This window comes from Eublepharis macularius, chromosome 14 (assembly GCF_028583425.1).
Source record: "Eublepharis macularius isolate TG4126 chromosome 14, MPM_Emac_v1.0, whole genome shotgun sequence".
In the NCBI taxonomy this organism is placed as follows: Eukaryota; Metazoa; Chordata; class Lepidosauria; order Squamata; family Eublepharidae; genus Eublepharis; species Eublepharis macularius.
Genome location: NC_072803.1, coordinates 6,545,596 through 6,567,601, shown reverse-complemented (window position 1 = coordinate 6,567,601; position 22,006 = coordinate 6,545,596). Strand labels below are relative to the sequence as shown.

At 46.8% G+C, this 22,006-nt stretch overlaps 1 protein-coding gene across 1 annotated transcript in view; it reads left to right on the top strand.

Moving 5' to 3' along the window:
* NECTIN1 (nectin cell adhesion molecule 1) overlaps nt 1-22,006 on the top strand; it is a 166,060-nt gene that overhangs the window by 138,126 nt on the left and 5,928 nt on the right. Inside the window, exon 5 of the mRNA XM_054997446.1 lies at nt 3,390-3,541. Coding sequence (XP_054853421.1) covers nt 3,390-3,541 — 152 coding nt within the window. The remainder of the gene's footprint in view (nt 1-3,389; nt 3,542-22,006) is intronic.

Here is a 22,006-nt window from a genome sequence, read left to right as displayed (position 1 = left end):
CACTTGATTGAGGGGATTGATGTGGCTTGGCTTGAGTTGCAAAGATTTCTATTATCTTTAAGCTGTTGCCAAAAGAAAGACTTTTTTATGCACTTATTCATGGGCATAACTGAAATGCGAATTATTTCCCGTTATTTACCATTAATGACTTACAGAGAGTGCATTTTCTCAAGGAAGTAGAAAATGGCTTTGTACATTTTAATTACGAAGGTGCCCTATACTGAGTCATAACATCGATCCATTAGACTAGCAGCGTCTCCTTTGACTGGCAGCAGATTGCAAGATCTCAGGCAGAGAAAAGGTCTCCAGTCTTGCTGCCAAAGATCCCTTGTACTGGAGGTGCCATCGTGTTTATATATATTCATGTGTTTCAGCTTAAATAATTGGACTACCTTGTAGTAGTGACTAAGAATTAGTGAGCTATGCCATTCTTTCCCAGAAATAGTAAAGAGTCCAGTAGCACCTTTAAGACTAACCAACTTTACTATAGCATAAGCTTTCGAGAACCACAGTTCTCTTTGTCAGATGCCTGATCAGGCATCTGACGAAGAGAACGTGATTCTCGAAAGCTTATGCTACAATAAAATTGGTTAGTCTTAAAGGTGCTACTGGACTCTTTACTATTTTGCAACTACAGACAGGGCTGGTGCCTCCATTGAGGCAACCCCGGCGATCACTTCCAGCGCTGAGGTGCTGGAGGGGGCGCCGGGGGCAGGGGCACCCACCACAGAGCTGGTGACAGCAGCGTGCAGGAGGCTGACCGGGAGGGATGGGAAGCTGCCCACACGCCGCCCCGGCCACCTGCCACGCCTGGCCTGCAGCTACTGCAGGCTCCCAGCTCTCCCGCGCTGCTGCCGCTGCCGCCAATACACACCCCTGGCTGGGAGCAACAGTCACGGGCCTGGTGTGGCAGTCATCTACTGAAGTGCACGCAGCAACGGAGCAGGAGGGCTGGGAGGACGCACACGTGCCTCCCCAGACACCCGCCATACCTAGCTGGGCCGGCAGCCTCTCAGCCCTCCCACCCAGCTTCCTGCCACCCCACAGTCCAGGTGTGCGCATCTGTGAGGGGGCAGGAGCAGTCCTGAAGCTGCCCTGCCCCCATGCCTCAGGTGCCAGAAATCCTGGTGCCGGCCCTGACTACAGACTAAGACAGCTAACTCCTCTGGAACTATTCTCTTCCTGGGTGTTGAGGATTTCTTGTTTTCTTGTCCGTAAGTTTCCGACAGACTTTGAGTCTGCTTCATCGATGAGCGGCTGCCCTTTTATTCCAGGATATCCCTTATCTTTGCCTCTTGATCTGTTACAACACAGCATTGGAACTGATGGTTTAGGCAAATACATTGCACATTCATAATGCAAATTAAGAGCCTTCTATCAGTGACGATATCGAGTAGAAATTGGCACCAGCTGCGGCCAGAGATGTGTGGGGCAGAAAATTTTCTGCAAGAAATTTCCCAGTGCTTTATTTTTCTGTGGGGAATTCTCCCTTTCTCAAGAGTCATTGTTTCATGAAATTAGCAACAATGAACGGATGTCACTGGCAACACAGCATTTGGCAGGCTTTACAGTTTCAGAGTGGCAATGAATGCTTTTCGTGTGTGTGAATTGTGTGAATGGTGTACATGTTTGGTGTGTTGATTTATAAAGCCACAACGGCATATAATAATGCAGATAAAAATCAAGTTATGAATTAACCTCATAGGCTGTGCCGGTCAAATCAAAATCCAAATTAGATTGTTGGTTACAACATCCCTTCCACCCAGCGAGAGAATAAACTTCTTACTGGATGGAAGGAACGTCGGTTTGTAACCGACAATCTAATATGGAACTTTCAGGCAAATGTTGATTGGTCCCAATAACCTCTCTGGACTAGAGTTAAATTATGTTGAAATAGATGATTGGTCAGCCAGGTCCACCACACATTACGGGGGTCTGCTAACATGACCATGACAACAGATTCCAGGGCCTCTAGTTTCCCCCCCCCCTTAACTTTAAAATGTAAGGGAAGCGCATGCTAAATTATCCTTAAATTCTTGCAAGGATTTTACTAGTATCTAATAATGCTTTATTTACATCCAGATGAAATATTTCCATACAAGTATTTGTTGCCACTAAAACGTAAAATTAACATGAGGCGCTTTTAATTTTGATGGCTAAATTTAAGTGAAAGTAAGCATGCAAAATCACATCAAAGTATGGCATACTTTTCCCCAGAAAAATTAGCAGGTTTTTTTTCCTGGAGAGCCCACATCAGTGCAGCATCCCGTAAACCTCTTAATTTTAAGAAAACTAATTTTTTAATCTCCTAAAGTGGAAGAGAAAGAGTGTGAGCCATACCTAGTTACATCTCAATAGCCAGGAAAGTGAAATGGGAAGAACTAGACAGGATTTGCCATGGTTAGGGAGCTTCAGTTTCTCTGTAGTGAGATTTATTTCTTGTTTGTTTGTTTAGGCAATTTATTACTCCCGCTATTCTTCCTGAGCTTACAAAACATCAAAATATAATTTAAATATACAGCAATTTAAACAAACAAAATGCAATTTAAATAAACAAGGAAAGAAAACGGAAAAAAAATACATGGCCATATCCTGAGCAGGTTCTCCATCCCCTGGAATGGCTTGCACAAGGGCTGTAGGCTGCGAGCCAAGATCCCTTGGCTCTTGCCCTTTGGCTTCCACCTCTGGCCACACCCAGGCGCTAGCAGACATGAGGGAGCCAGAAGCTCAGCTAGGTGTTACGCAGCTGGGAATATTTTAGCAATCTGCTTAGCTCTTGGCCAGGATTTACCCGAATAAATTATGCAAACCACAGTGTTATGCAAATACCTTCATTTACATAAACACAGATTGCGTAATTCCAACTTTCAGAGTGCAGAATTCTCCTTGAGACTTTTCCCCCTACCTTTCAAGCCATAAGGATGTGCCTGTTGTTTGAGGAAAGAAGGGGGCCCTCCCAAGCTCCACCCCCCCTCCCAAAATCTCCAGGTATTTCCCAAGCAAGACTTGGGAACCCTAAAAGACTCCTTCCCTGACCTGGATAGCACAGGGGAGCCTGATCTTGTCAGATCTCAGAAGTTAAGCAGGGTCAGCTTTGATTAGTAATTGGATGTGAGACCTCCACCAAAAACCAGGGTTGCAGACTCAGGCAATGGCAAACCACCGCTGTTAGTCTCTTGCCACGAAAACCCCACCAAAGGTCATCATAAGTCAACATATGCTCATATGTTGGGGCTCAAAGGGAGTGAAGGCTGGGATGAGAAATCCTTAATTCTCTTCTCTGGCAGAAGGGGTGGCACCAAAGGAACTGCTGGTTGCTTAAGATATAACTGGCCAGCCTCAGAAAACAACTCTCGCTTAACCACTTTTTTTTCCCCCTCTGGTGGCAGATTGAACGGATCGCTCCCTGAAAATGTGGAGGTCCAAAACAGCACGCTGTTCTTCAAAGGGCCCGTCACCTACAGCCTGGCAGGAACGTACGTCTGCGAGGCCACCAACACAATAGGCACACGCTCTGGCCAGGTGGAAGTCAATGTCACAGGTAGGAATTGAAATACGATACGAGCGATTGCCGAAGGTGGGGTGGGAGCTTAGAGAAGTGGTGCCCAACTGCTGCTGTCCCCCAAGACCTTTCCTTCTTCATGGGGTGAAACCAGCGTGTTGGGGGGGGAGGCTCTGTTCTGTTTCACGGGGGGCTTCTCCTCTCTTGCGCTTTCTGAAATACTGCTCCATTCTGCTTCCCCTTGTTTTCCTTTCTGCATCTAGTTCAAAAACATATAAAGCTGTCCTGTGTTTGGAGAGAGTTGGGGCAGGGGATGCTGAAGGCAAGGAGAGAAGTGACGTGCTTGCACCAAAAGTGCCACTGGCCATTTTTGATGCCTTTGGGCTGGTCTATTTTTGATATTTGGGGGGTGGGGGTCTGGAGCAGCTAAGCCAACTGCCTTTCTCTCTCATTCCATGCCTCTCTCTGAAGCTGGTCACACAACAGCCAGGGAAGAGTTTAGTGATGATGTACCGCTTTTGCAAAAGCTGTAGAAGGAAATGATGACCGAAGATGGTGGGGGCTTCAGGAAGGGAGCCTCTCCAGGAGGGAAACCTTGGTTTGGATCCAAGCAGCTTTTCGGCTGGTGAAAAAGGAAAGAGGGAAGTCCCAGAAAGATAGGTAGAGGCTCATGGCACCTGCACTTACCAAAGCCATGTTGGGCGAGGCTGCAGTAAGGAAGTGAATTAGTCAAGATTAAAAAATAGTAAAAGAGTCCAGTAGCACCTTTAAGACTAACCAACTTTACTGTAGCATAAGCTTTCGAGATCCACAGCTCTCTTTGTCAGATAAAAGCTCTCTTCGTCAGAATGCTTCTGACAAAGAGAGCTGTGGTTCTCGAAAGCTTATGCTACAATAAAGTTGGTTAGTCTTAAAGATGCTACTGGACTCTTTTATTATTTTGCAACTACAGACTAACATGGCTAACTCCTTTGAGTCACGATTGAGTGAAAAAAGCCGGCTGGATCCAACCCAATGTGTTCTGGCCCGAGTAATGATACTTAACCTTTCTATAGCGTTTTCAGTCTTGCAATGCTTATAAAAAACCCTGTTAAGGTGGGCCAGTATTATTATGCCTGTATTTGGAGGGGGGGAGCTGAGTGTGTCATGGCTTTCAGAATTCGAAGCCGGTACCTCTTGAATCATAGTTCATCCTCTTAGCCGCTGTGCTGTGCTACTAATGATTTTGTTTTAATGTTTGACATCAGTGCAGGAAGGCAGGCTGGGGGTTTTATGTCCACAGTGCAGAATGGTGGGGGGGGGCAGGGAAGCCAAGAGTGAGGGGCTTGCATAGAGGCACCTAGTAGCAAAGTGAGATTTGGACCTGAGACCCCTTGAAACGCTGCACATTCCCCTTACCCACTGTGTTGTGCCAGTTCCGAGATGTTGATTTAATAGGAGCAGAGGGAAATGGCATCAGAATTTGTCACAGCAGGGTAGAGGAAGGGATGTTGCACCAGAGTAATAATAAGCTAATGGCTGTAGTTAAGACATCGGTGTCTTAAAAGACCGGCTCCCTGCTGGGAGAGGAGGAGGAACATCTCTCTCTGGTGCCATCGAGAAGCATCCATTTTGTCTTATGTTTGGTGCAAAAGAAGGGGAAAGAGGATTCCTTATCGCCAGAAATTCAGGCTTCTCTAATAAGCCACATGTGTCTGGCCCAGATTGTTTATATACATACATGCATATCGGGCAAGCAGGCCAAGGAAGCCTTCATGTCAGAGTGGTGATGTGAACGGAGACCTCCCAGATGCTCCTCCCACACCATAACCACTAAATCCCATGAGCTCCTCTGACTGGCAGGGGCTGTCCAGGATTCTCAGGAAGAGGAAGGTCCTTCCCCCACATTTGCTTGCTGAGATCCTCTTAACTGCTGTAGCACGGTGACTAAGTGGTTAAGCTGCGAATCAGCACTCTACTGGTTCAGATCCCTCTACTGCCGTGAGCCCATCAGATGGCGTCGGGTAAGTGGTTGGGCTGTAAATCAGAACTCTGCTGGTTCGAATCCCTCCACTGCCGTGAGCCCGTCAGATGGCCTTGAGTAAGTGGTTGGGCTGTAAATCAGAACTCTGCTTGTTCGAATCCCTCCACTGCCATGAGCCCATCAGATGGTGTCAGGTAAGTGGTTGTGCTGTAAATCAGAACTCTGCTGGTTCGAATCCCTCTACGGCCATGAGCCCAGCAGGTGGCCTTGGGGAAGCCACTCAGCCCAGCTCCCCAGCTGTATTGTGTGAATAATGAGAGCACTGACTTTGTTCACTTCTCTGAATGGGGCACTAATCTGTCTAGAAAAGTGGTATATAAGAGCAGTTAACTGAATATATCAGGGGTTGAAGCAGTGACTGTTTTCATGCAAAGCATAATGCTCTACCTCTGAACTGCAGCCTCTCTAGCTGGATCCAGAACTTTCAGGTGGCCCCCAATTCTGATCAACTTCGGGACATTCTGCAACTAGGCAGAGAGAAGCCCACCCCTCAAGAAGCTACCAGTTTGTCCGCTGTTCAAGTCGGACACATCGATTTGCAGAGGCGGTCTCTTGGGGGCCTTTGGGGGGGGGATATCGCTTGGCAGCTGATCCCTGATGCAGAGCTCCTGTGGGGCTTATTTGAATTGGAAAGATGAAGTGGGTGGAGAGAGGATGGCACTTTGCATCTCCCGCTGAGGGTTAATGAAGTGCTCAGCTGTCTGCGGAGTCCTCTGGGACATGTTCTGGGAAGCTCCAATCAGCAGGAGAAGACGTGGAGGCAAGGCGGGCCAGGGTCCAGGGCATCTGGGTTCTAGTCTCAGATCTGGAAGGGATTAAATCTTGGACAAATCCTTCTAGCAAATAATGTGACTTCAGCGCAGTAGGTTTTTCAGGAGGGGGGGAGCATATTAAAAAGGACAAGTGAGGGAGAACATGAGATTGTTTTGCAGAACGATTCAGGTTATGGAGAGAAGAACATTTTTCTGCCTTTCTCCTAATACTTTAAGCCTGGAGTGACCCAAGCTGTTTGGCAATAGGTTGAGGCAAGGACTACGTTACACTGCCACGTAAGATTAACTCGCTGGATTCACTGCTGCACATTGTTACGATCACCTCTTTAATTAAAATCTATCCATCTAGTACATTTTTATCCCACCCCCTTCCTCTAAGGAACTCACGGTGGCATGCATTTCCCATGTCAGCGTCACAACAACCCCTCTGTGAGGTAGGTTGGACTGAGAGTGTATGGCACGATATCGCCCGACAAGTTTTGGTGGTAGAGTGGGAAGTTGAACCTGAATCTCCCAGAACTCAGTTCAACATTTTAATCACCAGACTGCACTGGCTCTAACAGGGCTAGACAAGGTCAGAGGGGAACACAGGTCCATTCTCAGCCAAGCAGGCATGATCGCCATGGACAGAAATCTGACATTAAAAATCACAGCACTCAAAAACCAGTGGGCGAACATTTTAATCTTCCAGGATTTTCCACTGCTGACCTAATAATGGCAGTCCTCAAACTTCAAGGGAGGATTACAACATGAGATTGCTGAAACTGAGTTAATTCACAGATTCAGAACAATGGAACCCCCAGAATTGAATAGAGACAGGATTCCTCTCTGGCTACAGATGTTAATTTTCTGCATTTCCTCTGTTGTTCTAATCAAGCTAATAACATTTCACATTGTACCTCCACATACTTCTTTGCAACATCCACCTTCTGACTGGGATAAAAAGAGTCAGAGATTTCCATTCCTACTCATATCTGGTGAAGGGTGCTCGACTCCCAGAAGCTTATATATCCCACAAACTTTTGTTGGTCTTTAAGGAGCTACTGGGCTCAAACCTTGCTCATCTACTGCAGACCAACATGGCTACTCATGTGTAACTGTGATAACTAAATGGAACCTCCATGTTCAGAAACAGTCTGCCTCCGAAGGCCATGTTCTGGGAAAAGCGATGACAGTGGCAGAAAGACAGAGATTCTAACAGATGGTGTACAAGAATTAGGGCAGTAATAATGGGGGCATCTGTTCGTATCCAGGTGGGTTGCTCCGACTTTTCTTCTGGTCTGACCCTGCAATTGGGTCTTAGTGTTAAGGACTGTTGCCTGTAATCACTTTAATTGGTAGAGCTATTCATGAGGGCAGATTTAAATCAGACAGCTCGAAATTAAGAGGATGCATTTATCTTTCGGGTTAGATTGGTTTTTTTCCCCCATTCTGATATGTCCTTTTAATACAGAATACAGAAAAGGAGTGGGTAAGATCTAAGAAATTCCCCTCCTTTGCATTGACACTTAGGTCTGCAACTTTAATTGTATACGATCCCCAGCAAAGCACCTACGTTTTGGAGTCTTAGTGATACGCAGATCTATTTTTTCCATTTAATCGGCTCGTTAATGGATTTGTCAGTTTAAGAGGCAGATGATGAATCAATTTGAAAACCCTTCGATCGGTTGACTGTCCGAATCAGGGGGGAAATGGTGGTGAAATATAAAGCAAAAGAGAGCACCGGAAAGGGTCACGATGCCTTAAGGGGGGGGAGCAGGGAGCAAAGGGGAAGTGGAGGAGCAGGGGGGGGAGAGGAGCAAGGAGACTGAGGAGCAGGGCATTCGCCAGGAGATGCCCAGTTGGGAGGGATTAGCAACTGCCTCGTTAGGCCAGGATGCACAAAGTAAAATCCTTGTTAATCATTCATGGTCTCGGAATATGTTTATCCGGCGCTCCCCGAGGGCCGATTAGGCTTAGCAATGGAGCGGGCTCAGCCAGCATCGCCAGGCTATTACAGGTGTATTTGTTTGGGTCTTGCAGGCAATTTAGGCATCGTTGGCAGAGTACAAAATCTTCCCCAAGAGTGGCTCAGAGCAAATGCAGCGCAGCTCTCTGAGCAGCCAGCCTGGGCAGAGGCGGAGCGTGGAGTGCAATGATTCAGACCCTGTGATTCAAGGATGTTTGTGGGAAAGAACCACAAGCCCATTTTGCTTCTGCTTTGCTCTAATCAAACAGGCTTTGCAGGTTTTTGAAATGCTTCAAAAACAATTTAGTATTAGAAATGTGGTTTTATGCCCATAGTACTGTCTACTCACACACCGGTGTCACATTTAGGACACTTGTCTGGCAGAGCAGAGATGCGATTCCCTCCCCCCCCCCCCGCCCTTTGCAGATCTGAATTGTTGCGCATTGCAGGAATGCTGTTTTCCATAGTTGCCTTCCTGGCGCATCGTTTTTGTCCTTTGAGAAACAGAGACGTCTCTCTAAACAATGTAATGCAGATATGAATCATAGATGCGTCCTGGATGTGCAACAGCCTGTATGTCAAGTAAAAATTCTCCCCACCCACCCTGACTCCAGTGATAATATTCTGAAACTTGATGTGTATTTAAGATATTTAACGGCAACTGGAAATAGTTATTTACTTACCCCATCTTTCTTTCCAGAGGAAACCCAAAGTGGCTAACATTATTCTCCTCTCCTCCATTTTACCATCACAACAACTCTGTGAGGTGGGTGAGGCTGAGTATCTGTGACTGGGATTCATACCTGAGTTTCCCAGATCCTAGTCTGACATTTGAACTACTACACCACATTCAAATATACACATGATCCAGAGGAGTTAGCTGTGTTAGTCTGTAGTGGCAAAATAGAAGAGAGTCCAGTAGCACCATTAAGACTAACCAACTTTACTGTAGCATAAGCTTTTGAGAACCACAGATCTCTTCATCAGATGCATCGTCAGATAGTCTTAAAGGTGCTACTGGACTCTCAAATATACACACGAGAGGCTCAAATCCATGGAAATTCAAGGAATCCTGAATATATACTTCACAGGAAACTTGTTTTTCCCTTATAGTACCTTCCAAGTTCCAAAAACAACAAAAGTATCATTTGTACACTGCCTCAGGCCAGAGAGAGTCTTCTGAGAACCTCACCATCCCACGTGCCTGTGTGTGTGTGAATCCCCATCCGCTGTTTTCCTCAATACTCTTCCACCTCACAGATTATCTCACTGCCCTGAGACGGCGCATGCATGGCTGACTCGGTCTCCACGCTGATTTGCTCTGAGCAAAGGCTGAAAGCTGCCGTTAGAGTTACAGCACTTTAAAAAGATGGATAAGTGGAAGTTTAATATTTTATTCCTCCAATCTGTTCATGTAATAGCTTCCCTTGCGTTGCAGGACATTTGTCAACTGAGGCGAATCCATGCAGCAGGACATGTCCCTTCATTACAGCTGGTTTGTGGGACCTCAAAAGGAGATTCTGAGGACAATCTCATGTGTGTCTGAGGGCCCTCCTTGGGACACGTGTCTTGCCCTGCAGGATAGCACGCTTCAGAAAGCATGTGGCGCCACAGAAGCGCATGCATGCGCAGGGCAGCTTCATGCATGGTTACACATATGCAGATTCAGCTGGAGCTCTGCCATTCAAGTCCGGCACATTTTGTCAACAGCAGTCATGTGTTCAGGCACTTGGCCTGAATTATCACATTGCTGCACAACCCTCAATCTGGTTGTTTAAAACATGATCGGCAATCTTCATACTCTTCCAGGCACTTTTAAATGCACCTGTATGTGTTCAAGGGCAGCCTGCTATGGATTAACTGTTTTTAATGGTCAGCCACATTGTGCGGAAGGTTTAGTTGATCGATCAGTAGATGCCAATTGAAAGAAACAGAGGTACACTTCTGGCTAAGCCAAATGTGGTTTTGGCTCTGGTTTATCAAGCAATGAAAAAGAATTCTAATAAAGGATGACTTTTGCTTATCCAACCATCCTGCATTGCAATCCATAACCTTCTAGTCTGAGGCTTTGATCATGAGAAGATGGGTTTTATATATTTGTGTGTTTATTATTTTATTTTAAATATTTTATGGTCAGTGTTCCTGCCTCAGCTTTCCACATCAATATCTGCCGCTTTAAGCATGATAAAACCAAAGGGTCCCATTGCATCTTGCCGCTCTGCCTGGATAATGGCGGTACATTGCTTCCGTACAAGCCGACTTTGGCATCACGGGACAGATTCCTTGCGCTGGAGGCATGTGCCACCATTGGCTGGCAAAATGGCCGGCTACAGCCTAGTAAAACATTATTTAAAATTATATTAAAATATATATTTTAAAAGCAGCATCAGTGGGATAAAAGATAGCGGCAATTAGAATGACGCTGGATGAAAATTAGGGTGGTGATCTTAAAAGCATCCTAAAACCAGCGCCGCATAAAAGCTTCTAAAAAAACCCTCAGTGGCATAAAAAGAGACCAAGCATAAAACGAGGACAGCTAAAAACACCACAGGAAAAGTGAAGGGGTCATAAAAGTCTGAAGAATGTAGACATTTTTGCCTAGTAACGAAAAGATTAGAAGTCTGTCGCTAGGTGAGCTTCAGTGGCTCGGAGATTCCAGAACGAGTGCACGACGATTTTGTCTCTGGGACATGCCCATTGGGGCAATGATGGGGGGGGGGGGGACAGAATCAGGCTTCTGATATGTCACAGCTGGCTGAGGCCCAGAGAAGCTCTCTATAGGCTGCCACCACTCTGGTACAAGTTTCCTCCAAAGGGCCCAGAGCACCCAACAGACCCCTTCCGTTTACTTTTTCCCAGTAGGATTGATTTATTATGTGACCGAATGAGCTGTCAGGACCCAGGCAGAATAATAAAGAACTTTATTAAAAAGGCTTATTAGCAACTGGTGTTCAAAACTTTGTAAAGTAAAGAGAGTAGTAAAGGCTGGTGAACAAACAAAACTATAACACCCTAATGTGTCTAACTGGATTGTTTTTAACTGTCTCCTGGCGACTGGCTTCCAACTCACTCACCCCTTCTGGATGAGGGATCCCTCCATCTGCAGCAGCCTCTCCTCAGCTCTGCTCCCTAGGAATGAACCCCCTCCCACTGTGGTGAGGCCTTTTATCCCTTCTTTCAGGCACCAGCCTCCTACTTTCCTATTGGTGTAATTTTTCCCTCAGAATCCCCTCTTACCCAATCACAGGGGCCAAAGAGAACCTGGGAAATGCAGGCTGTGCAGTCACTTTAGTGTAGGCTTCCCCAGAGCTCCTAGGCCTCACTAGGGCCAGGCTCATAACGTGATGATAAGTGGTATAGGTGAGAGATGGTGGTCCTTTGGGCAACCCATCCCCAGACTCTGGAGCTATATAAGAGGGAATCCCCAACACTTTGAATTGTGTCCAGAAGCACAAGGGCAGTAGCAGAGAGCTCTTAGAGCTAAGCTACAAGAAATGAATTGAACAAGGATGTGCACTAGGGTTGCCAGCCTCCAGGTGATAGCTGGAGATCTCCCGGAATTACAACTGATCTCCAGGCAGCAGAGATTAGTTCCCCTGGAGAAAATGGCTGCTCTGAAGGGTGAACTCTATGGCATTATACCCCACTGAGGCCCCTGCCTTCCCCAAACCCACCTTCTTCATGCTCCGCCCCCCCAAATCTCCTGGAATTTCCCAACGTGGACCTGGCAACCCTAACTTGCACATGAAGGGAGTCTCAATGATGATGAATTACACGAGGATGCTCACATGAAGGGATTCACAATGTTAGCCAGGAAGCCAAGTTTTAAAAGACCTATCAGAAGGCTTTGCCAATTTCTCCTCTCTACAGAGCCAGCAAAGATCACTCCTCAAGAGGGTTTGTTTATTTCCTCTTCGCCTCCTAGAAGGGAGTGAAACTGTGCCTTCGGGAGGCAAAGAGGAAATTAGCAAACCCTCTGGGGAGCCATCTTTGCTGGCTCTCTAGAGAGGGGGAATTGACCACGCCTTCTGATCACTTTTAAAGCTCAGCTTCCTGGCTAACATTGCGACCCCCTTCATGTGGGCATCCTCATGTAATTCATCTCTTGTAGTTTAGCTCTTAGAAACAAGTAAAAAATGATTCCTGCACCCTCCACTGCAAGCAACACCACGTAGTGCGTATGGCAGAAGTTGAACTTGGCTGTAATCAAAGCATGGAATGTTGGTTAAAATGCAGACAGTTGATCAACCAGACTAGCTGATGAATAATCAACTGCTTTAACCAGAATGGTTTTGGGGGAGGGGTTAAGCAAGAAAAAAGAGAGAGAGATTCCCCCAAATAAGTGGCAGAAGGATTCTTGGATTCAGAGGCTGCAGCCCGGGAGGGAGAGGGTGCCGTGTGAATGCCCTCCAACTGCAACGCCATTTTAAAATGTAAATGGTCTTGCTTGTTTGTTCCCAAGCCTTTGGGATGGAGGAAAGGAGCACATTTCTAGACAAGATGATGAAATAAGAAAATTGCAGGTGGAAGAACCACACCTCCCAGTTCAAGGGCAATATTTGCCTGGTTTTATGTTCGGTGCAGTTTTCTCAATGTCCCTTTCTAACACAGGCTTCTGGAAGCAGGGTCCCCCCCCATCTCCTCCCCCCCAAGCTATTGACTGACAAGCAATAGCTGACCTAGCAGAAAGATTAACTCTTAAGACCCATCTGGCATCTGTCCCAATACCCGTCAAGGTCTGAAATGCCAGCGGCAGCTGCTGAACCTCTGGGTTAGTTTCCAGTGGTTTCCAGCACAAGCAGGCACATCTTGCACACCAGCACTCTTTTGCCTTCCCCCTCCGGCACAAATCCGCGCTGCAAAGGGGGAAACGCAGCTTCCTTCTAGAGAGGCCTTCGTTGCAAGATGAAGGGACAAGCTGGGTCTTTGGAAGCCACTGGTCCAGTCCAGCATCCTGCCAAACCTCACTTCCGTCCAGCTGATGCAGAATCCTGTCTTTAGCAGACCTGGGAGGCGGTGGCTAGTTCAGCTCCTCAAACCCATCTCCAGGATTTGTGCCTTGCAGCTGTTGGTGCCGATGGGCCGTAGCAGTGGGAGAAATGAGAACTTCGAGCTAATTTCTGCATTCTCACAACTTCATTGTATCTGGAATAGAAAAGAGGTAGTTAGGGTTCACAGGTGCCCACCGGGGGTGGGGATTTGCCTCCTCATCCACTGATTGCCCAGTGATTGGCAGAAGGGGGCAAACTCGCATAGCTTGCCCACCACCAGTAAGCACCTCAGGAGCACACACTGGGCGCGTGCGCTCCCACACGTCATGCTGGCCGTGGGAGCATCCCCGCACTCCATTAGGGCCAATTTAGCCCCCAAACCAGCCGAATATGAACCGTGCAGAGCACAGGAGCATTCCCGCAGCTGGCACGATGACGTCACTTAAAGAAGTGACAACACCGCACACTTGCCAGTGCGCGTGCGAGGATTCAAAGCTGGCCAGCGAAAGGTAAGTGCCAGGTCACAACCCTCCCACCGGGAAGATAGAGGGATCTGGCAACCCTTGGTAGCCTGGAGCTGTTCTCTGTCATTTGAAAGCCCAGGCACAACAGATGTAAAGTCCCTTACATCTCAAAATGTATCCACATGTACAAACAAGAGAATTGGTTTTCGGTTGCTGGGGCCAGCTATAGAGCGGTTTGGAAAATTGAATTCCCTTGAGCACTGGGTGCTGAGTTACCACAGAAGTTGTGTACTGTGCGATTTCAGAACTGAGGGACCATTTGCTGGGCTGAGAAATAGATGTCTCTTCATCACCCCTCAACCACTCATTCTCTTCCCACATAGTTTTCTCCTGGTACTGGTTTTTCAACCTTTCAGCAAATACTGCTCCAAATGGTTCTGTCTGCACCATACTAGAACTAGCAATCTAATTTTGGGGGTCAGGGAAGAATGGCACCTGAGTCTTCAGGCTAAGACTCCGATTTCCCTTCATGGATTAGTGCTTTTAAAAGATCGGGGTGCAGCTGTGTCCACAGTACATGCAATACCTGTGCCTTGTCTATGAAATCCTAAGATGAAAAGCAGGATTCTGTGTGTGCCAAACCAAGGCTGTCAGCTACAAGGACTAGAAACTCACTTGATGTTTCTCCTCCCCAAAGCCTCCTTTTGCACACCATTGAGAGCTGCCCAGTGTTGCACTGCACATACAGCACAATTTGGTCTTTGGCACTGGGATGTTGCAACTCATTTCGAGCCTCGTGGGAAGAGCCAGAAACTTTCTCTCTGTCTCTCTGTCTCTCTGTCTCTCTCTCTGCATCCTTCACTGGTGTGTACTCTCCAGCTGCCTGCAGTGGCAGGTGGAACCTGCTGAGGTCTAGCCGCCATTGGAACGGATCCTTGCCCAGCCGAGGGGACCCCCAGCTCCCATGCAGGGTCTGCTGGAACTCCGAGCCCCTCGCTAAAGAAGGCCCCCATTGTCTCCCCTCTGGCGGGATCAAAGAAACGCTGCAGGCTCGGCTCTGGTCCAGGGCGATCCCTCTTTTCTCCGCTCCCAGCTGCTGTCCCGGGGGACGGAGTTGTTGGCACCGGGACAGGAAGCTTTGCTTGAATGCAACAGCTGTTGAAGCTAAGAAGCTACCGGGGTGGGGGAGAGGAATCCAAGGTAGCAGCTTTTCATGCTGGCGCTGCCTGTTTTTATTGGGGGTGGAGATAGAGGGGGTTTAGAAGCTGCAGTAAAAAGCATGAAGTTCTCTTTTTTAAAAAAAATCAGACCCCCTGTCTTCCACCCTCCTCCAGCCATCCCTGCACCTTCTGTCCTCTTCATTTCACAGCAGAGTTTTAATCCCCTCCAGATTGTTCGCTTCCTAATGGGTTTCTCACATGCTATCCCCCACTAGCACAGTTTTTCTGCTCATGGAGGTGGCCCCAGGATGTCTAGGGCTGGTACAAAGACTTTGGAGGGTAAGGAGATGGACAGTCTCTCTTGCTCTCTTGCTCTCTCTCTGACACACATTAGCATTTTCTTTTCATTTAGTTCATGCACATGCCCCCATTCTGCCTTTAGAGAGACTCAACACAGCAGAGCATTGCTGAAGCTGTAAAATGCGATCCGATAAAACATCGTAAAACTGCCCCCGCTGAGATCCCAGGGAAAACAAGAGCATCCCTGTACAGCCATGGACTTCATGCAGAGGTCTTCCAGGATAAAGAAATGTGCTCCCCAAAGGCCTGTAAGAATGGTACTGGTGAAGGGGGGGGCGCAGCTTAGGGGGACAGGTGATGGGATGCCCCCTCCCCTTGTAGGTCCTCATCAGCCACATCTCTGATGATGTGGGTTTTTGAAGGAGGGTTCCACCTGCTGATCTCAAGTATGGATCCCTGAACAGGTTCCATGGCAACAAATGGGGGACTGCATGACAGTTGGAATCTGCAATCCCAGTGGCTTGCGTCCACGTTCACCTCCATCCATTGCCTGCTTTGCCTCCCTTTCTGGCTTTGCAATGCCCCTGGACTTTTGAGGAGGTCTGCCGAGGCAGGTACTGCCCTTCTGTTGACAGTGTCATCTTTCTAGGCCAAATCAGCATTGTTGTGGTCATTTTGTGATGCCTGTTTCATCCCTGGGCTTGCAATTCAGAGCCAGTGCTAACCGTCAGAAAGGATTCAGAGCGAATCAGTGGACCATCTTGCAATGTTTGTTGAGAATTGCTTGTTTGAAAGCACCCGTCACCTAGCCTTCACCTTGACAGGCTAGTTTGTTGTATTCTGGGGATATGGAGGAAATGGGGGGGGACTTTCAAATATGTGGTGTCCCCCCACCCCTGGTGCACTCCGGGTCAGCTCAGGTCAGCAAAAACAGTCAGAGAGTCTGTGTCTAAATGACTGTTGCTGAGTAATTTGGAAGGGCCATGTGGATATTTGGAGATGTTAAGTAATTGATGAGCATTGGAGGTGAATCTTGGACCATCAGAGATGGGTAGAAAGAGGATGCTGAGCCAAGGTTTGAATTCTGCTTGTGCTGCTTAGTGGGCAAGACAGAGGCAAGGCAGGGTCAGAGCCCACTTACTAGATGGGAGAGGGGCATGATGAGTGTGAAAGGGAAACGGGGGGGGCGCTACAGTAAAGTGTGTTTGTAGGTGTTGGGGCTCTCCATTCAGTTCCTTGCAAACCGCAAGCACATGGAGTCAAGCACAATCTCAGCTAGTCTATGAGGAATAGGCTTGTTGTACTGTGACTCTCAAGAGCAACATGTATGGAATCACCCTACAATGTCAGCCTCAGTTCACCCTGACAGTAGATGAGACGGTAAAACTCTTCCTGAAGCCGGTTTGGTGTAATGGTTAAGAGCAGCAGGACTCTAATCTGGAGAGCCAGGTTTGATTCCCCACTCCTCCACTTGAAGCCAGCTGGGTGACCTTGGGTCAGTCACAGCTCTTTCAGAGCTCTCTCAGCCCCACCCACCTCACAGGGTGTTTGTTGTGGGGATAATGATAGCATACTTTGTAAACCATTCAGAGTGGATGTTAAGTTATCCTGAAGGGCGGCATGTAAATTAAATGTTGTTGTTGTTGTTGTTGTTGTTGTTATACTTCCATGAAAGGGGACCTCCACGGTCAAATGTTTCCCCATGGGAAAAGCCCCCGCACCTATAAAGTTAGCTTATCAAGGAGAAGATGAGAGTAGAACCCTGATCTCTGCTGTGATGCACTTGCCTGCAGGCTGAAGCAGCAGCAAATCCATGTGTCCCCCCCCCCCCCACACACACCCCTGGTCTGTGGTTTATATGAATTAGAGATCAGAGGAAAATAGAAGGGTGTCCTCACTTCCAAGGATACCACAACCTTGTGTGACACAGCATCAAGCCAGGGGTGGGGGTGGGGGGTCTTTCAGGATATGATCATTAGGAGGAATGGGAGTGAAGAACTTAAGAGCTGTGAGTCTGAATTCTCACTACGGACCTGCTCTGAACCAACAGCCCCCTGAGAATCCGGGATCAGAGAATGTGGCATTCTAAAGCACATACAGACCGCTCCAGTAAAGATGCTTTTGCAGGATCAGATGGGATGAAGGGAGAGACTGAACGCAGCCTGAGGGTCTTCAAAGGGAACTGCAACATTTGGGGATTCTGCTTTTGGGACCCCTGCCCCGAGAAGCAGACCGGGGGTTAACCATCTCTTTTTGATAACGAGAGTCCGTGTTCGCAAAGGACATTGGAGAGGCCAGACGGCTGCCAATAATCTCGAAACGTTTCCAGGTCTCCTCCTCTCTGCCAAGACCTGAATGCAGAGCTGGTCTGTACCGCCACCAAGTGGGGGTGTCGAGAATGTTCCTTTTTTTTTTACTGTCCCTCCCTTCTGGCTGAAAGTGCCGTCTCATCTCTTTCACTGATAGTTTTCAGTCTGACTAGATCATCTTGACATACCCAGTTTGAACCAGTTTTCCTGGCATCCCGTGTTCAACTCAGAGCAGAACCACAAGTGACAAAAGGCACAGATTGGACACTAGTCAGCTTCCCTCAAGTTTTGATGGGAAATGTAGGCGTCCTGGTCTTGCAGCTTGGCTCTCTGACTGCTGTCCAATGGACTTTTCAACTGTCACTTGTCCAACATTCCACCAAGCTGCCTGCATTTCCCATCAAAACTTGAGGGAAGCTGACAAGTGTCCAATCTGTGCCTTTTGTCACTTGTGGTTCTGCTCACAGTGATGGTGCACGTGTCAAATATTTGACTAGCTGCTGCTCCCATGCCTTTAACAGCAGCTGTGAGCAAGGCTGTCCCTGTGGTGGGAAATAATTCACTTGTACATGAATGCGTGTCAGGAGCAGGGCTGGTGAAAAAAAAGTAGAAACTTGAAGAACCGAGGGTTGTGTCGAAGGGAGAGGGTTTTATTTTAAAGAAAAGGATGTCAAGCTCTCCATCCTCCCCCCCCCCAAACACACACAAAAAGTGTGTGTGTGTTTTTAAATCCCGCTTGCATCTGACCTGGCGGTAGCAGCGGCACAAAGAAAGATCTGTTGAAATAAATGTCACAGCAACCAGGTGTCATGAGGCAAGCACGCCGGTGTCAAGGGGCTGTGTAGAAACACACAGGCTCTTGCTGTTGGATTGTTGTTCATGGGGGGGGGGGTCTGAGCACCCACCCAAATCAGGGATGCTCACCTCCATGGAATCTCACCCACCTGGAAGAGAGAAAGAGACATTAGCTGATTCCTCACACGTTGGATAAGGCACTTCCAATTCTCTTTAGAGATCATTTGGAACTGAATTTTTCGAGTGTGAAACAAAAAATCCATTTCCAAACGATAGCTAAAGTGCATTGATAGTGCATTATCCAACGTGTGTGGAATCAGCTTTCATTTACTCTTGTGTGGGCCATTGAGCTTAAATGTATGACACTGACTGTGATAGTGAGACAAACATTGCAACCCTGATAAGAGTTACTCCCGTCTAAGCCCATTGATTTCAGTGGGGTTAGACTGGAGTAACTCTTCTTAGGATTGCACCGAAAGCTTTGGGGCATCTACCCCAGTACTGCTCATGTTTCTTCTTTATTTAAACGGTAAACAGTAAGCATAAAAGGTATACACAATAAACAATAAACCTAAAAAATAAAAAACACAACATTCTAATGACACACTAACAATACATGTAAACATACAATAACAAACTAGACAAATTAATAATAATAATAAAGGGAAAATACGGTTTAAAAAGAGATGGAAAGGAAAAGACTAAAACTAAACTACACATTGAGTTCTGATTTTCTCCGCAACAAATATATATTGTTTTCAAAGTCTCACTTATTCTGTGTTAAACATAAGAGCCCTCTTTTTTCTATTGTTCATGTTTCTTAATCCATAAATCCCGATATCATCAAGTCATTATCATCTATTTTATGTAAAAAGTCTATAAACGGTTTCCATTCAGCCACAAATGTATCTAATGTCTTTTCTCTAAACAGTGAAGTAAGTTTTGCAATTGACACAAACTCCAAAACTTTTATCCACCATTCCTCCACTGTAGGCAATGTTGGCGTTTTCCATTTTTGTGCGTAGAGTACTCTTGCTGCTGTAATCAAATATAGAAACAAAGTTCCAAAACTTCTTTCCAACTGGCTGTCCATCATTCCCAACAAAAAAGTCTCTGGTTTCAACTGGATTTTAAGCTTCAAAGTCTTCTGAATTGATGATTGTATCCGCAACCAGAAACTCTTTGCTTTCTTACATGTCCACCACATATGATAAAACATCCCATCTTGTTTAGTACATTTCCAACATACATTTGAGGCAACCTTGTACATTCTAGCCAATTTTTCAGGGGTCATATACCAACGATACATCATCTCACAGAAATGCTCCTTAATACTAGCGCTTAATGTAAATTTCAACCCCCTTGTCCACATATTTCAACCCCCGTGTCCACATATTTGGGCATCTATCCCAGTACTGCTAGCTTAGACTGGTGCTCTGGGGAGAGAAAGAAATCTCTTTCCCTTCGCTTATTGTCTGGATGTACCAGAGATTGAACATGAGTCTTCCTGTGTGCATAGCAGGTGCTCCACCACAGAGCACCCAGGCACATAGGAAGCTGTCATATATCAAGTTGGATCATTGGTCCCTATAGCTTAGCATGGTCCACTCCGACTGGCAGGGGCTCTTGGGCAGAGAGGGGGTTTTCTCAGGACCTGTTCCAGAGAGATGCTTGAACCTTCTGGAGTCAAAAGCAAGTGCTCTGCTACTGAGACACAGATTCTTGAGCTTACCACATTCCATATGTGTACTGGAAGTTAGCAGGTACTTAACTCTTCTCTGGTTTTGCACAGCTTGGTGGTTTGTTGGCAAACCCTAGTGTCCTATTGATTTATTTCATTTATAGTCCACCTTTCTCACTGAGACTCAAGGCGGATTACACAGAGTGCGATTAGTACAGTCAATTTCAAGGACATTTCCATAAATAATGCCATAGGGTAAATAATCACAATTTTACAAAGACATAGCATTAGTAAGAATCCCATACAGAGTTGAAGAAATGTTGAAACAGAACATAAGCAATTCTAGGGCTGACGTTAGACCACGTGAAGCCCAAGTAGCTCATAGGAGCACATATTTAAGACAACAGGTACGACGTAAGGCAAAAGAGTGGTGAAGTCTATGGTCCTTAACTCATTAGTGAAGCTTCTGAGATCCTCTCCCTACAATACAAATGCTTTTTTGAATAATTTGGTTTTGCACCATTTGTGGAAAGCTAGGAGGGTGGGGGCTCTCCTGACCTCCTCAGGCAGGCCGTTCCACAGGGTAGGGGCCACCACAGAGAAAGCCCTTTTACGGGCTGCTGTTGACTTTGCCCATGTGCAGGGTGGCACCTGCAGGAGACCCTGTTTGGATAAGCAAAGCTGCCATGGAGGAACATAGGGAGGGAGGCGGTCCCACAAGTATGCCGGGCCAAGGCCATGAAGAGCTTTGTATGTGATAACCAATTCCTTGAACTGAGCACGGTATATAGTCTGATCTATTCCCTGATGCTTGGATGGGAGGCCTCCAAAGAAGTTGAAGGTTACTACATAGAGGCAGACAATGGCAAGCCACTTCCATTCATCTCTTGCCTTGAAGACCCAATAGGCAGTCCATAGGTCAGCTGTGACTTGATGGTGCTTTACTCACATACAGTGATGTCTTCCACCCAAATTAATCTGTTTTTCTTTAAGGAGCCCCGAGGCATGGCTGTTTTTGTCAGTCACTGTCAATGGGCGGGGGGGGGGGGGGGGGACAGCGAGCTGACTCAGTTATGACCCAGGTATGCAAATCCCTTTGTCCAAAGAGAATTTCCCCATGCAACGTCCTCATTTTAGCTGCAATCAAACATTAGCTTAACACTTACATGATAGCTTGTGTGTGTTGGGCACATTGTACCCCCCCCCCATTTCCCCCATGCTATGTGAGCATTCTCTTGGTCTATGAGATTTGGCTGATTGTTGTACAGGCGCAAACATTTTCTGAGCCCCAGGTTTAGTGCCAAAATCTGTCCTCGGTGTCAAGGAGAAGCCCCGGAGCAGTTGAGAATAGAGTGCCTCTGAGCATATGCAGAAGGTCTTGATGTCCCCCCCCTCCCACCACACACACCCCAATTGCATCCTGCTAGGCAATATAAGTGAGTAAGATTTCCAGGTCAGAAAGCGTAACTGGCTTACAGGAAGAATTGACTCCCAGTGTTCTGATGTCATTGATACAATTTTGTTTTATTATTATTATTAGTTTTTTCATATAATGATGGGGGAAACGGGGGTAGGAAGTAAGGTAAACAGTAAACATCATCATATCTGCTTGATACAATTTGATGTTGAGAAGTGGGGGCAGAGATTTCAGAGAAGTTATGCATTTGAGGGAGGAGGGGTCAAACCTTGGAGTGTATTCTGAAGTCCGGAGGCCAGAGAAGAAAAGATACTTTCGCTGGTGCTGTCTCCATTTTCCTCTTTATCTTCCCTTCTCTTTCTCTCCCACTGTTTGCTTGGGGTAACTTTACTGTAATGGTTATATGTTTGGCCCTGTGCCCAGGCCCCTTCCTCCTTGTCCTGACTCCCTGGGTGACCTTGGTTTATCCTCCCACTCCTGTTTCAGGTGGAAGCTCATTTTTCCATTTGGTGTAAGGAAAACTAATACTCTCTCTGACCTCTGTGCAGAGAGAGGGAGAGATGAGAATTGGGTGCTTCAATATGAAACAGAGAAGAGGAGACAGGACGTAGCTTGATAAAATAAAATTCACTGCTGGAGCGAG